The sequence below is a fragment of the Danio aesculapii genome, chromosome 12, assembly GCF_903798145.1.
Source record: "Danio aesculapii chromosome 12, fDanAes4.1, whole genome shotgun sequence".
Taxonomy (NCBI): Eukaryota; Metazoa; Chordata; class Actinopteri; order Cypriniformes; family Danionidae; genus Danio; species Danio aesculapii.
The window spans coordinates 43,731,903-43,745,275 of record NC_079446.1 but is presented as its reverse complement, the minus strand read 5'-3'; the positions used below and the strand labels follow the sequence as shown (position 1 = coordinate 43,745,275).

Here is a 13,373-nt window from a genome sequence, read left to right as displayed (position 1 = left end):
GGTATCCATCATTTTAGCCTGTCTCTATTTTTTATGTCTGGAGTCTGGAACCACACAAATGGATCATGGACTTTGACACTGGCCCTTCAGGATGTGTATTTGCCCTGGGACGTATAATAAAAGCACCCGTGACATTAAATATGGGCCGAAAGCAGCAGATTTACTGCCGTTCTGATGGCACTTTCACACAGCACAGCCCCAAGCAGCAACATGTTGTTCTGTGCTCTGACATTGACGCTTTGCTGATGAAGGAATGTGTGCGGTTTGATAAATGTATCGGAACAGTGGGCGCTAAACGCTCTTCAGTTATTGATCTGATGCTAATGCAGTAAAAGAGGTCAGTGAGACCTTCATTAGCGCAAGACAGTCCCTCACCTCGGAGATCCTCCACCTCAAACACACCAGGAATTATTAACTACAGCTGAGCGAAAAATCACGGGGAAAACAAGTCATTCATAATTTCTATCAGAAATATTAATACAATAAAATTATTGATTTGAGCAATATATCAATGCTTGCATAGATATTTTGATATTTGCCCAAATGTATGTACTTTTTAAAATATTAAATGTATTGAAATGCGGTGAAATGAAATGCTTAAACAATGCTAGTAATTTTTTGGGTGGCTGTTTGTTTACTTACTGATCCAAATAATAAAATATCCACAATGATGATAGTCTCATGTCTATGGTCCTCTCTTTCGAGAGTAATTATACCACCTCCCGATGGTGAATGCGGTTATACTCATGGCAGGTATTGTTCGGTAGTTTGGTCATTTATTTCACTAATTTGGCAACTGTCAAACGTCATATGCAGTCATCACGGTTTGAATTTCCGCTTAGTAAAAAAAATTGTGTTTCATTTGGGTCGACACTAAATACATATACTACGCTGTTGATTGTGCAAGTGCATATGTACAAAGGGCATAATAGGGCTGGGCTATTAATCGGAAAGTAATCGAAATTTACATTCAGAACCAATAATTAAATTACATTTTTCCAGGACGATTTTATCAATTACTTTCCCTTTGGTCACATGACCCCGCTCTGTTAAAGGCTGTGGCTAATTTGTACTTCTGCGGCCACTTTGCAGCCAAATCTGGTTTCTGGTCAAGTAGGAAGATGGACTCATTCTTGAGCCTTACTTTACACTACATTGATGATAATTGGAAGCTGCACCAGAGATGCATTTAGATGGCATATGAAACTTGTCAGTAAACTATGAGGGCAATTAAATAAATAAATAAAATCATTCATTAATCAAGTTAAAATGTTCAATTAATCGAGATTTTGATTTTAGGCCAAAAACCCAGCTCTAGTGCCTAAGTGTATAGTGTGCCATTTGGGATGCAGCTTACCTTAAATAAACAAGTAGCTAAAACTCGCTTATTCAGAGGCAGGAACCGGTGGACATGACAACAACGTTAATCATAAGATAAACACAGAACTAAAGTTTCTATCTAGAGCTACTTCACAAGACTCGACACTTGAAAACACTCACTCCAATGGGCTCGCGGCTCTCGGTCCCGCCCACACTGGTCACAGCTACCAAGCTGACCAATCATAGAGCTTGCTCTGTGTGTCGTTGTGATGTGTAGTTAAATTTTTTTTGAGAGGTGCGTGTCAGCATCTGCATCAGCCACGGTGAGGGCTATGCGACCGCTCGAAGGCTTTGCCGGAGCAAACGTGTAAGTGTAAATCAGCCTTGAATCTATTGGATTTTTTCACCTAAGTCACTTAGAATAGTAATACTCAATTTAAGGTATCGTTTATATCCTTTACAAATGGTTCACTTAAGTGTCTTGGCATATGCTACTAATAACTGTAGTACCCATGATATTTTATTGGTTACCATGGTAAAAACGAAATAATGAGACTACTATTGCGATTTACAAACAGATAAAATTGATAAAAATGACAGAAAAGTGAATGGAACGAGAAACAGATGTGGCTTTGGTGTATGTGTGTGTGGCAATATTAATGCTACCGAGCCAGCTGGGAAATATGGAGAACAGATTGAGCAATAACAGTTTAAATCCAGACAGACTTTTGCAAGCATCTTGCTTTCTCCTTCACTCTCATGTCACTAAACTATAAAATTCATTCTCAACAAGCACGTTCACGGTCTCTCTTTTTTTTCTTTCAGCCCAGGCCTGAGGCTAAGCCCCTCCCACTGGCCTTTGAGCCAGCCCCCCAGCCCCGGGCTCGGCCAATCAATAGCACTTTCCTGTTTTAGAGCTGGGTAATTATGAGGTGGGGAGAGTAGGTGACCTTTCACCTGTTCCGCATTACTTTGCTGATATTAAGATAAATTGCCCGATTTTGGGTAAACATATGCTGCAATTCAGGCTGTCAGCGCTGGTTTGCTCAGGGATAATTTGTATTGATCTCTCCGTTTCTTCCCAATTCTGCTTACTGACCTCACGGATAATGAGAGAGAGAGAGTGTGTGTGTGTGCTGGATATGGCTGTAGTCACCACTGCATGAGTATCTGGAAGCCTGGCGTATGTCAGTGGTGGAGTGTTTTGCTTACGTCTTCATTTGTCATCCATTTTCTGTTTGTTTGTTCTATCCATCCGGAATGGAGAGAAAGTGGGGGGGGGGGGGGCGCACACCGTTTAGCACTCAAGCATAACTGAGCACGTTAAATCAAATCAGGCTCACGTCTTGTACGGGACCGTTTATGAATTATGGAGTCGCCCGTATAAAAGGGAAATGTGCTTGCTAATGAGCTAGCATGCTTTTCGGGCCTCCGTCGAAGGGAAAGTGAATGAACAGAAGGGTTTGCATTTGATGGATGACGAATCTAAAGCTCCTTGGGCTGGTCATCATGTTTAGTTGTTTTTTTTCACCCCTCATTTGTAAAAGAGAATGTTAAGCACAATCTGCCAGGGTCTTAACGTAAAACAGCCTTGATTTTACATCCAGATAGAGTCTGTGTGTGTCTACATGTCGCCTGCTCTTGTGTATATGTGTGTGTGTGTGTGTGAGTGTGTCTCCGTATATTTCAAGACTGAGTGTTTTGACCTTGCTCTCACAGACTGTATATATTGTCATTCTTCAAAGCTGACACGCTAGAGTGCGGCAGATACTAAACTGTGACACGTTTTTATTTAGCAATAAGAGAAGCGTCCCATAGTAACATCACAGTGAAGTGACACCATCGCAATCAATCACAATAAAATGCAGCTTTGTGGATTGGCAAAGTTAAGGAATAAAGAAAACTTAATTGCTATACTATGGAAAAAAACTAAAGTATACATTCACATTAAAGTTAACTGTAAATTTAGGGCCAAATAGAATCAATCAGAAAATGTTTTGTAACTGTTCGGAGTAATTTATCGACCACTATTGGCTCATAAAATGATTTATTATTAAATATAATAAAATATTTAATTGATCATCTGTATTTGTTGATGTTTGAGTATAACTCGTACTGGAAAATGAAAGACAAAACAACAATCATAATACATCTACTTCAAATTTGACTTCAATTCTTTTGATTTGGCTAATAAAACTGCTCGCATTCCAGACGTCCATTACATCCTGTGATGATGATAAGTGTGTATCTTTGGCTCTGATAATGAATGGCTTTCTGGCTGTTGCTCTCTATTACTTTGTCTAATTATCCTTAACTGCTGCAAGCTTATCTCTGCCCCACCTCCACCATCAAGAACCACTTTTCCACTTTTTTTTTTTGCACTTGTACAAACACAAATCCAAAAAAAAGGGGGAACGCATGGTATTTTAAAATGGAGATCTTGGATAGTTCTGCCCAACTCTGAATTGTTGTAAAGTTTTCTTTTTTTATAAATATATTTTAGTTTTTTTTCACCTTTATTTGGAAATGGCAGTAGAGTTTGCAGACAGGAAAGTATTGGGAGCAGAGAGAAGGGAAGCGTCGGCAAAGGACCCCGAACCGTGAATCGAACTCTGGTTGCAGTGAGCACCATGGTGCTATATGTCAGCACACTTTACAATGTTGGCGCCAATAGCCTAGTGGTTATGTTTCTTAAGGGAACAGAGAATGTTAACTGTTAACATGCTCAATGAAAATAAAAACGTAGAAAGGAAATGTCTTTTAACAAGGATCGCCCATAGTTCCACAACTGAGCTATAGACTATGCTAAATATGAAAGAGGGAAAGCTTCAAAGGGCAAAGAGAGTTTTTGAGTTTATTGCAGCATAATAAAAACAGGAAAACATTCATTTGTTCCAGCACAGCTGCTGGATTTCACTCTAAATGAGGTCAATTTTCATTGCAATTATGATCATCTTCCTGCAACTGCACAACCGAGAGGCGTAGTAATAATTCAGTAAGTTTTCTTGATTAAAAACAGACTACCTTTTAAAATGTGGATTTCTTAGAACAGGCTTGAAATATATTTCCTGATGTGATTTCGCAGGTGAGAATTCATCAAGTTTGAACTTTCGAATGCAGTGAAATGCGAAACTTGTCGCATGTGCTTGCGTTTCTGGTCTGCCGCATTCGCATGCCTATGGAAGTCTATGGAGCAAAAAGTGCAGTGTGATCACAGCTTTATAATAGAAGTAGTTTTACCTACTATTACTAGTTTAACAAACTATTAAGATTATCTAAAATTAGTCTGACATATTGTATATTGGAATGGAGGTTAGTTGTTTTTACTTCTTTTATTTTCCTGGCCAAAAACGTGCTCTCACATTATTAGTCCGGTGTAAGCATCGTCTATTTTACATAGATATAAAAATAAATTGAAAATATTGCGTGTTTTATAATATGCTGTAATAAATGATAACGTTTCTTATGATTTACCAAGTATATGTAGACATTACATGAAACATTAAGTCATGAAAATTGACTTGAAAGTCCTGGAAAAGTCATGGAATTTTTGTAGTAAAAATGTGTGTGTGTATATATATATATATATATATATATATATATATATATATATATATATATATATATATATATATATATATATATATATATATATATATATATATATATATATATAATTTTTATTTTTAAAAAATGTACTGGGCTAAACTTTAAATCACTGACTGTGTTTCTTTGATAGGTTTGATAGGTGCTAACACTGCTGATTCTCAGCATTAAAGTAGAAAAGAATGTTGAATGGACACCTAAACTAGGAGAAATTAGCTGATGGCTGACTAGTTTTGTACTATTACAGTGCTTTGAATTTCAAGCCTGATTTAAGCAAGAAAAAGTGAAAACTAGGGAAGAAAAGGGGGAAAAAAGTGTGGGTTTCGGAGAACAGAGAGAGCCGGAGCTCTTCGACGTGGTGCTAACTTCTTCATTTTATTGCCAGCTGTCTCCGAGGAAGCTATTTCATCTCCGAGAAATTCAGATACTCCGGAAATTAAAATTTCAAAGATCTGCGGCGTGAAAAAAAAAAGAGTGTGGGAGAAAAAAAATCAATGGAGGCAGATCAATGCTCATAGAAATTTCATGAACTTTGAACCGATACAGGCATGATGATGAGAAAGAGAGAGAGAGAAGGGGGGCCGCTCAAGCCACCGATAAAGTGTCGACAGGACAAGAGAAGCCCGGTCTCACCATCTAGGCCGTTCATATTTTATTTCCCTGACAGAAATTACGTTTCAAGTCTATTCCTGTCACAGGGAAGGTTAAAAAAGACCCCCACCCCTCTCCATTTCTCTTTTTCTCCTCCTTTTGTCAGCATTCTTCATCCACGTGACTCGCTTTCATAGGATCCGACTCAGATGCTTCGCTTTAAGTGCTTGCCGATATCAAATCGAATTGGGACGATCGCAGACGCAAATTAATATTGTAAAATGAAGATCAATACATGGATGAAGGGAGGCAAAAAAATCGATGAGCGTTAAATTATTGCTGCATTTCGTCCTCACTTGAGATGAGTTGTGTTTTCCTCTGCCGGTCAATACTTTGCGGCTTCTCTCATTAATCTATAAATAAATTTGGCGATGAATGTGGCATGAACGGGTTAGGTTCAGGTCAAAGGGCTGCAAAAGGGAAGATGTTTGGGAACCACAGAGCACCCCATCCATCAGGACGGGTGCTAGCTACTGGAGCATGACTAATTTCTCTGACTTAGTGAGGACAAACCTATTTAAAGCTGCCAGAGGTAAGAAAAAAAAATGGACCAAGCCAAAATAGCAACCAGCAGGGCCAATTATACCCAAATCACCCCAGTGCAACTCTCTTTAAGGATAGAGGGTTCATTCGACCCTTCCAGCACATGCAGAGGTTGACTGAATCTTTTTTGGACCGCTGCTTATTATAGAGTTGTAGCTTGTCACAATATTGCGTTAAAATATCACCACAATCCCCAATGGTGTGACATTGCTCACAATAATGGCGCGCTCCTCTCTGAAGTAATAATATTTCTCAAAGAACTGTCTGAGAAGAAAAATTCTCATCTGCTGAGAAGGACTCATTTCTTGGTTCTAGTTATTAGTGAGCAGTTCCCCAGTACACTTGTATCATTAGACAAGAGTGCAATAGCGAGTGGCCAAAGGTTTCTCTCCATTCCCATTCTCCATAGGCATTCCCATTGAAAAGTATAAAATAACATGTATATAATGTCGAACTGTATAATCGTTGACAAATGTCTTTGGTTCCTTTTTAAATTATGAATGAGTTGCAAATTCAGAAAACTAACTGCATTTGAAAATGAATGGATTTACTCTATTACAAGCTTTTCCGAGCTCTCTTTTAATCGTGTAAGACAGCTTGTTGAACTTGATGTAGTGAACATAATGGAGACGAATAGAGGAAAACAACTCCTGGACTGCGTTCAAACACCTATGTTTACATTTCCTCCCTGCTTCTGATTACTTCTGCTACCGAGTATGTGTGTGTGTGTGTGTTTGCATATGTGTGTGTCTGCTGTCCTATCAGATACAGCTCGTGCTCGGCGAGGCCAAAGGCAGTGGGTGGGGACGAGTGTCTGATGGACAGCCCAGTGCAAACGGCTTGCTGATAATTCGCTGATATGCTGTTTCATGTGCCAGCGTTTAGATTTGTTTACCATCTTTCCTGTTTCTAACCGCCCCCTCCCCATCTGCTTACAAAGACCCCACTAGAAGATTGTCCCAGTAATGGACTTCCTCGACAAGTGGACGGGTCTTTTGAAGTAGACAAGAGCGGAAGTACTGAAGGGAGATGAACAGGAAAAAAATCCACTCTTTACAATTTTAAACACTTGCGTCAGAGGTTAATTGCCTCTAAATGTCAGTAATTAGTCTAATGAAGACCTGCGTTTGGTTCCAGTGCATGCGTGCCAGGATCTAGATGGGCATCTTTAACGCAGCAGCGGGCCAAGTGAGTTTGTCCTTTTGTGCTATGATAAATGGCCGTCTCCTCCTCTGTGCGTTTTGTCAGTTTCAGCGCAGTTGAGTCGATACCTTCACCTTGACAAGGAAACTTTGTGATTTATCAGGGCCGCCGGCCAATCAACAGGCCAGGAGCTTGGAGCCCTTGGAGAGCCTTGAGAGCATGCTGTGGTCAAAGTCTCGGGGAGCTGAATGGGGCGAAGTTGTCACCGACGTGATAGACAAATGAGTCTCGTTAGAAGTGGCCAAAAAAGCAGGGAGGGGTCTTGAGATTGAGAGGAAAAAAGCGAGGAATAGGAAGCAAAAAAAAATGCCTGACTCGTACTAATAACGGAAAGAGTCCAGAGTGGTCGCGGCGGGTTAAAAGATGAAGCACCCTGTCACACCGCAGGTTTGAAAATTAGCAAATAATGTTCCCGAGTGCTGATAAATGTGTGACGGGCCTCCCTCGCAAATCATTTTTTAACATTTTGATGCATGTCTACAATCCCATCGGAGGAAAGGAAAAGTTTACTGGCCCTCGAATGTGCCTTGACAAATGAAGGCCGGTAAGTGTACGATTTCTGTATGAAGTATAGTTCATTTTCACCAATTCTGGTAAATGGGTGTCACTGATTAGGACAAATAGTCTGGAAGGGTGATAGCTCCTGCCGTACGTCTCTATTCCTCCCTCTCCCTGGCCTCCAGTGGAGCGTTAAGGCCGTGGTCACCAGTGACCATGCCTAAATAGAAAGCAATAGCTTTGATGCAATTAGAGTCCGACGTTGAGCTTTATTTATGGCTGGTGTCATTGTTGGGAATCGTTTGTAAAAGTGCTCTGGAGGCCTGCCTCCGTTAAAGCATCTATTAGGGCCGGAGTGCTCACATACATATATATCTTAATTTATATCTCTCACTTTCCCCTTGTTAGGAGCCAAAGGAGATCATTGCTGCCTCCAAATTTGGGTCATAGTAAGGGATGAAAAGTATTCCCATGCACAGCCTGCCATTCCAATTTGTTGATAGGGATGTTGCTGCTTAAATTTGAAGGTACTTTTGAGATCAAGGCTCCAGGAAGAAGATAGGAATTTTTAAAAAAGAGCATTTTTATAATACAAATACGTTGATCTCTATAAACACGTCAGGGCATTAACGAAACTGCACTCATCATCAAGCCATTTCATGAGGAATTTAAAGGGGAACATCTGGATGGGCTTTTTAAAATAGCCTGATCAGCTAAAGAGAGCATTTGTGAGTTGAGAGCTATTGGCAAAGGGACAAACACTGCCGTCCTGCTTTGATTTTTTTTCTCCCCCCTTTTTATGGACCCTTCTGACAAGCTGTTCCATGCCAGACCTGATCAATGGATAACCAATACAGGTATCAGATGGCGCAGCGGTGGCCTTGTGTTAACAAAAGACGCGATCGTACAAACATACAAGGTTAAAGCTGGAAAAATAACAGAACACACAGTTCTTTGAAGAATACAAAGGGATGCAGACTCAATAAACCACTGCAGTGTTTCCTTTTAAATGAAGACGCTGAGAGCCTCAAGCTGTAAATAGCCTGACTAACACACACACATGGTAGATCCGAGTGTTAATGGAAGGCTATTGAATAACACATTGTTTTAGGCCCAGTTCTGGCAGCTCATAAACTATCGAGACCCTCTCGCGTGTTTGCGTAACCTTACGGGATGCCGACATCCCATCACAGGCCCTTTTTAATGTCCCCAGGTCTTGGTGGATCTCTGCGGCGTGTTTAATTTCACTGCTGTTTAGCTGTGTCAAAGCGAGAGGCGTTGGAGAGTACCGGAGGACATTAGGAGCCGCTTTCAGAGTCTGAGCAGAGTAATTTGTTTAAAGAGCATTGACCTCTGAGACAGGCGGCTTGTGTTGGCCGTGATGGAGGAGAATTATCGACTCTTAAAGTAGCACGGCACTCTGACAGGCGATTGCCGCCACATCTGAGCGAACATGAAGGACCTTTTACAACACCTTCAGTGCTGACACCATCACATGGCTTTTTGGTGAGTCTCACAAAACCCATCAAGACCATTCGGAATAAATTACAAGGAATTAGATTTAGTTCAAGAGAAGATGAACCATATTTAGGACCACTGGGAGTTGGAATATTATTTTCTTGACACTTGAGTGTGATTTTTCTATAAATATTAATTTTTATTTTTTCAGCTTAGTCTAATTTATCAGAGGTTGCAACTGCAGAATGAATCACCAACTATTCTAGCTTATGTTTTACACAGCGGATGCCCTTCCAGCTGCAACCCAATACTGGGAAGCACTCATACTATGGCCAATTTAGTTAATCCAATTCACCTATAGCGCATGTCTTTGGACTGTGAGGGAAGCCTAAGCACTCGGAGGAAACCAACGGCAACACAGGGAGAACATGCAAACTCCACACATGCCAACTGGCCCATCCAGGACGAGCAACCTTCTTGCTGTCAGGCGACAGTGCTAACCACTGAGCCACCTTGGCGCCACTTTTATATAAATATAAACAATGTAAATACTATATCAATTTCATTCATTAATGATTTTTTTGTCTTTTATTATATTGATATATGTTTTGTTTGTGTGTTTTTGTGTGAAATGTGTTATCCTGGACCACAAAATGTGCATTTTACATCATCTGACACTGAATAAATAAACATTCCATTGACATGGTTTGCTAGGATAGGATAATATTTTTAAAATATATTAAAATCTAGAATCTGAGGGTTTAAAATAATAAAATTTTAAGAAAATCTACTTTTAAAATGGCCAAAATAGGATGTTAGCAATACATAATGCTTATTAAAATTACATTTTGATATATTTACAGTAGGGAATGTACAAAATATCTTCATGGAAAATGATCTTTACCTAATATCTTAATGATTTTTGTCATAAAAGCAAAATCAATCATTTTAACCATACAATGCGTTTTTAGATATTGCCAAAAATCTACACGTGCAACATACGACTATATTTTTGGTCAATGGTCACAGATATCCTTAAAAGTTATATTTAATAGATACATTGAGGAATAAACGTAATGTGCATTTATTAAGTCACTACATTTTAAAATCACAGCATATGTCACTCAGCATATGTCACTCAGCAAGTAATGATCAGATTGTTTTACACCCTTGTAATAGACACCTCAGCACTGTATTTAATTGGTCGTGATGTATCAGATGAGAGCGAGGGTGTGCCTGACTCACAAGCAAGAGTGTGGTCAGAATGAAATCTTACAACTCTATTCAAAAACACTGTTTATACATTTCGAAATGAAACCATCAAATATCCAGCCACACAATGTAGCGAATACACACATACAGAGCCATAACTGGGAAAGGCTTTTAGCATTTGCAGTTCAAAGCAGCTGTTTATGAACTAATTACAGGCATAAACTCAAGCAATTTGTTTCAATCAATAGCAACTCACAAGCGTTTAAGTACTGAAAATAGGTTAAGAGGAAAAAAACAGACAAAATCTAAGCTTTTGTTTTAATAATAAAATCATAATTACGATAATTACAAGAGCTGCTACATTATGATATGGTTGCATATTTAAGAACTTGCATTAATAAATATGCTTTGAAGGGAAGTTTAATTGACTTTAAAATGTCAACCAGTTTGATAAAGCCTTATAATAGCATGAAATGAATCCAGTCGTGTGTGTGCATGTGTGTGTGTTCTGATTTGCCTGTCATATGTGACCTGAGAGAGAGGGAGGTGAGGCATTATGGGGATTGGAGTTCAGGAGATGAGAGGGATGGGGCGTGTAGTTTGTGACTTCCCTTCTTTAATTCAAGGGGATAATTAACTAAGTCCTCAAAATCTCTGCCAGTAATTATATCTCCTCACTGATGAGCAAGAACAAGGATCAGTGAGGGAAAACAAACAACAAACATCTCATGAAGACAGGGGAAGGTGGGGGGTGACAGACGCTGGTTTGTCTTCTATAACGGCCTTCAGTAGGAAATACAATTACACAGTATTAGTGTCTTTATATACTCTATCTATATACTATGTTTAATGCTTCCATTGTGTCTACTTGGGGAAAATAATACACTATTAAATTCAGATTTTCAGATAAATTCAGATACATTTTTGTTATTTTTTAAATGTAAAGTTTTTTTTTTTTTGTTCGTTTATTTTTTAATTTTGGATCAAATGTTTTAATTTAAAATTAAAATGTCAAATCTGAATCAAACATTTAAAGTCAAGAATGCCAAGCTCTGAAACACTTCAATCATTTGTTTATTATAGTATATAGTACGAATATTCCCACAATTCAGTGAGTTTATTTTATTTATTAATTTTGTGTAATTTATAAGGGATTTATCAACTATTTGATTAACTCTATGAAACTTTAAACTGATTCAAATCTAAATCTCAACACACTTATTTTGGATGCCTATTGTTTTTCTTTATAAATGGCATCATTAAAGGAGGTGCATGTTAAGTTATTGACTGACCGGCAGCTGTTTTAGTTTCATACACAGCCCATGATTGACTTTGGTCTGAAATGTAGTTATCGTGGTCAGTTTTTGTTAGAGCCGATGACACATATGTTCGTCAAAACATCATAATGTGTGCTGAATTTGACACCGACTCCCTGTTTTGTGCTTATTAGCATTAGCACATGTTTCGTCCCTGAGTCTCTGCGGCTTTAACGATGGCAGACATTAATGTCTGAGCAGGTCTGGTATTAGCCGGCACCGTGTTCTCGGGTTTCATTATCGCAGGGGCTCGTTGGCCTCTGCCCTGCCCCTGCTGAGAGGGTTAAATGTGGGAGGGAGAATCGGCCCGCAGCCTCGGTGGGACTGAGATGGGGAACAGCTGCCTGGGGGGACCGGGGCCCCTTCCTCTCCTCCCTTTCTCTCTCTCTCTATGTCATTCTCTCTCTCTCCCTCTCTCTCTCGGCCTTGACATTCCTGAGTGTAAGAGTAATTCCTGATGATTATCTCATTGTCCTACTCAATTTGGGATCAGACACACTGCTTCCAGGTCAAACATGGTGTGACCGTGTAACCTCCAGTATCAGCTGTACCGAGGGAAAGATTAGTCCGAGATCCACAATGCTGGTCACACATACATATGCACACATGAGTAACTTGGGTGACAAGAACCACTAGTGTTTTTGTGCACAGTAGAGGGCTAAGTGCAGGAGTCTAAAATGTGTTGTCAAGGTTTGAGATTAACTGGAGTTGGCAGCTGCCCCCCAACTCCATTGGCCTGCCTTAGATTGAGGAGATATAGGGTTACAGAGGCATGCATCTCACACTGGTCGGGGTTCAGTACTTAAGGATGGAGCCAAAAACTTGAGAATGGATGGAAGCTGCGCACAGTTCAACTGATCCAATTGCAACTCACCTGTGTACACAAATCGGCCCGGTGCACCTTTGCAGAACTGCTTAGACTTGTAGGACAGGGTGACTTCTACAACACCCGGGATGTGTCTCGGAGGGGTTTGCACTCGGATGGCATGGGGTGTAATGAGCTATGGGAGAGAATAGATAAACTTGGTTAGGACCATGCAAACTGCACCAACTGTTGCATGGATTTCAACACCTGGCGAAGAAATTGCAGCCTTTCAGGTAGAAACTAACACCCAAGTGGGGCATTTCCATGTTTCTTGTTGATGGTTAATTTGAACTGACTCAAGTCTCAAAATTGGGAGCTTACCAGCTTATAAAGACGGTGGACAAACTTGCTTAGAATTGTTGCATATTTTCAATTGCCCGAGTGGTAAAATAGCCTGTCAAACAGAGGCCATTCCAAACCGAACCTGCAAACCTTCTTTGCCCCCCCCCCCCCCCCCCCCCCCCCCCCCCCTCACTTTAGAGTTAACGTCAGCAAATAGACCTTGGATTTCACTGAGCCCAGGAAAGGCCAAGGGGCAGGAGTCCTGCGAAAATCATCTCCATATGTCTTTCCTTCACTGTTTTCCTTGCTTTCCCCTCGCTCTGCTTTTCCCCCTCTGAGATATTTCACCCCTAATTGTTCAATTGTTTTGCAAGACCTCACGGTTCGGCAAGGAACGCAGCGGAGGCCTCTGTGGACTT

General features: G+C 40.1%; 1 protein-coding gene across 15 annotated transcripts in view; it reads right to left on the bottom strand.

Annotated features, from left to right (window-relative positions):
* The window catches only part of ebf3a (EBF transcription factor 3a), a 132,022-nt gene that overhangs the window by 16,015 nt on the left and 102,634 nt on the right, over positions 1-13,373 (bottom strand). For all 15 annotated transcript variants that reach the window (XM_056468971.1, XM_056468979.1, XM_056468984.1 and 12 more), the window contains exon 10: positions 12,682-12,808. In XM_056468971.1, the coding sequence (XP_056324946.1) occupies positions 12,682-12,808 (127 nt within the window). The remainder of the gene's footprint in view (positions 1-12,681; positions 12,809-13,373) is intronic.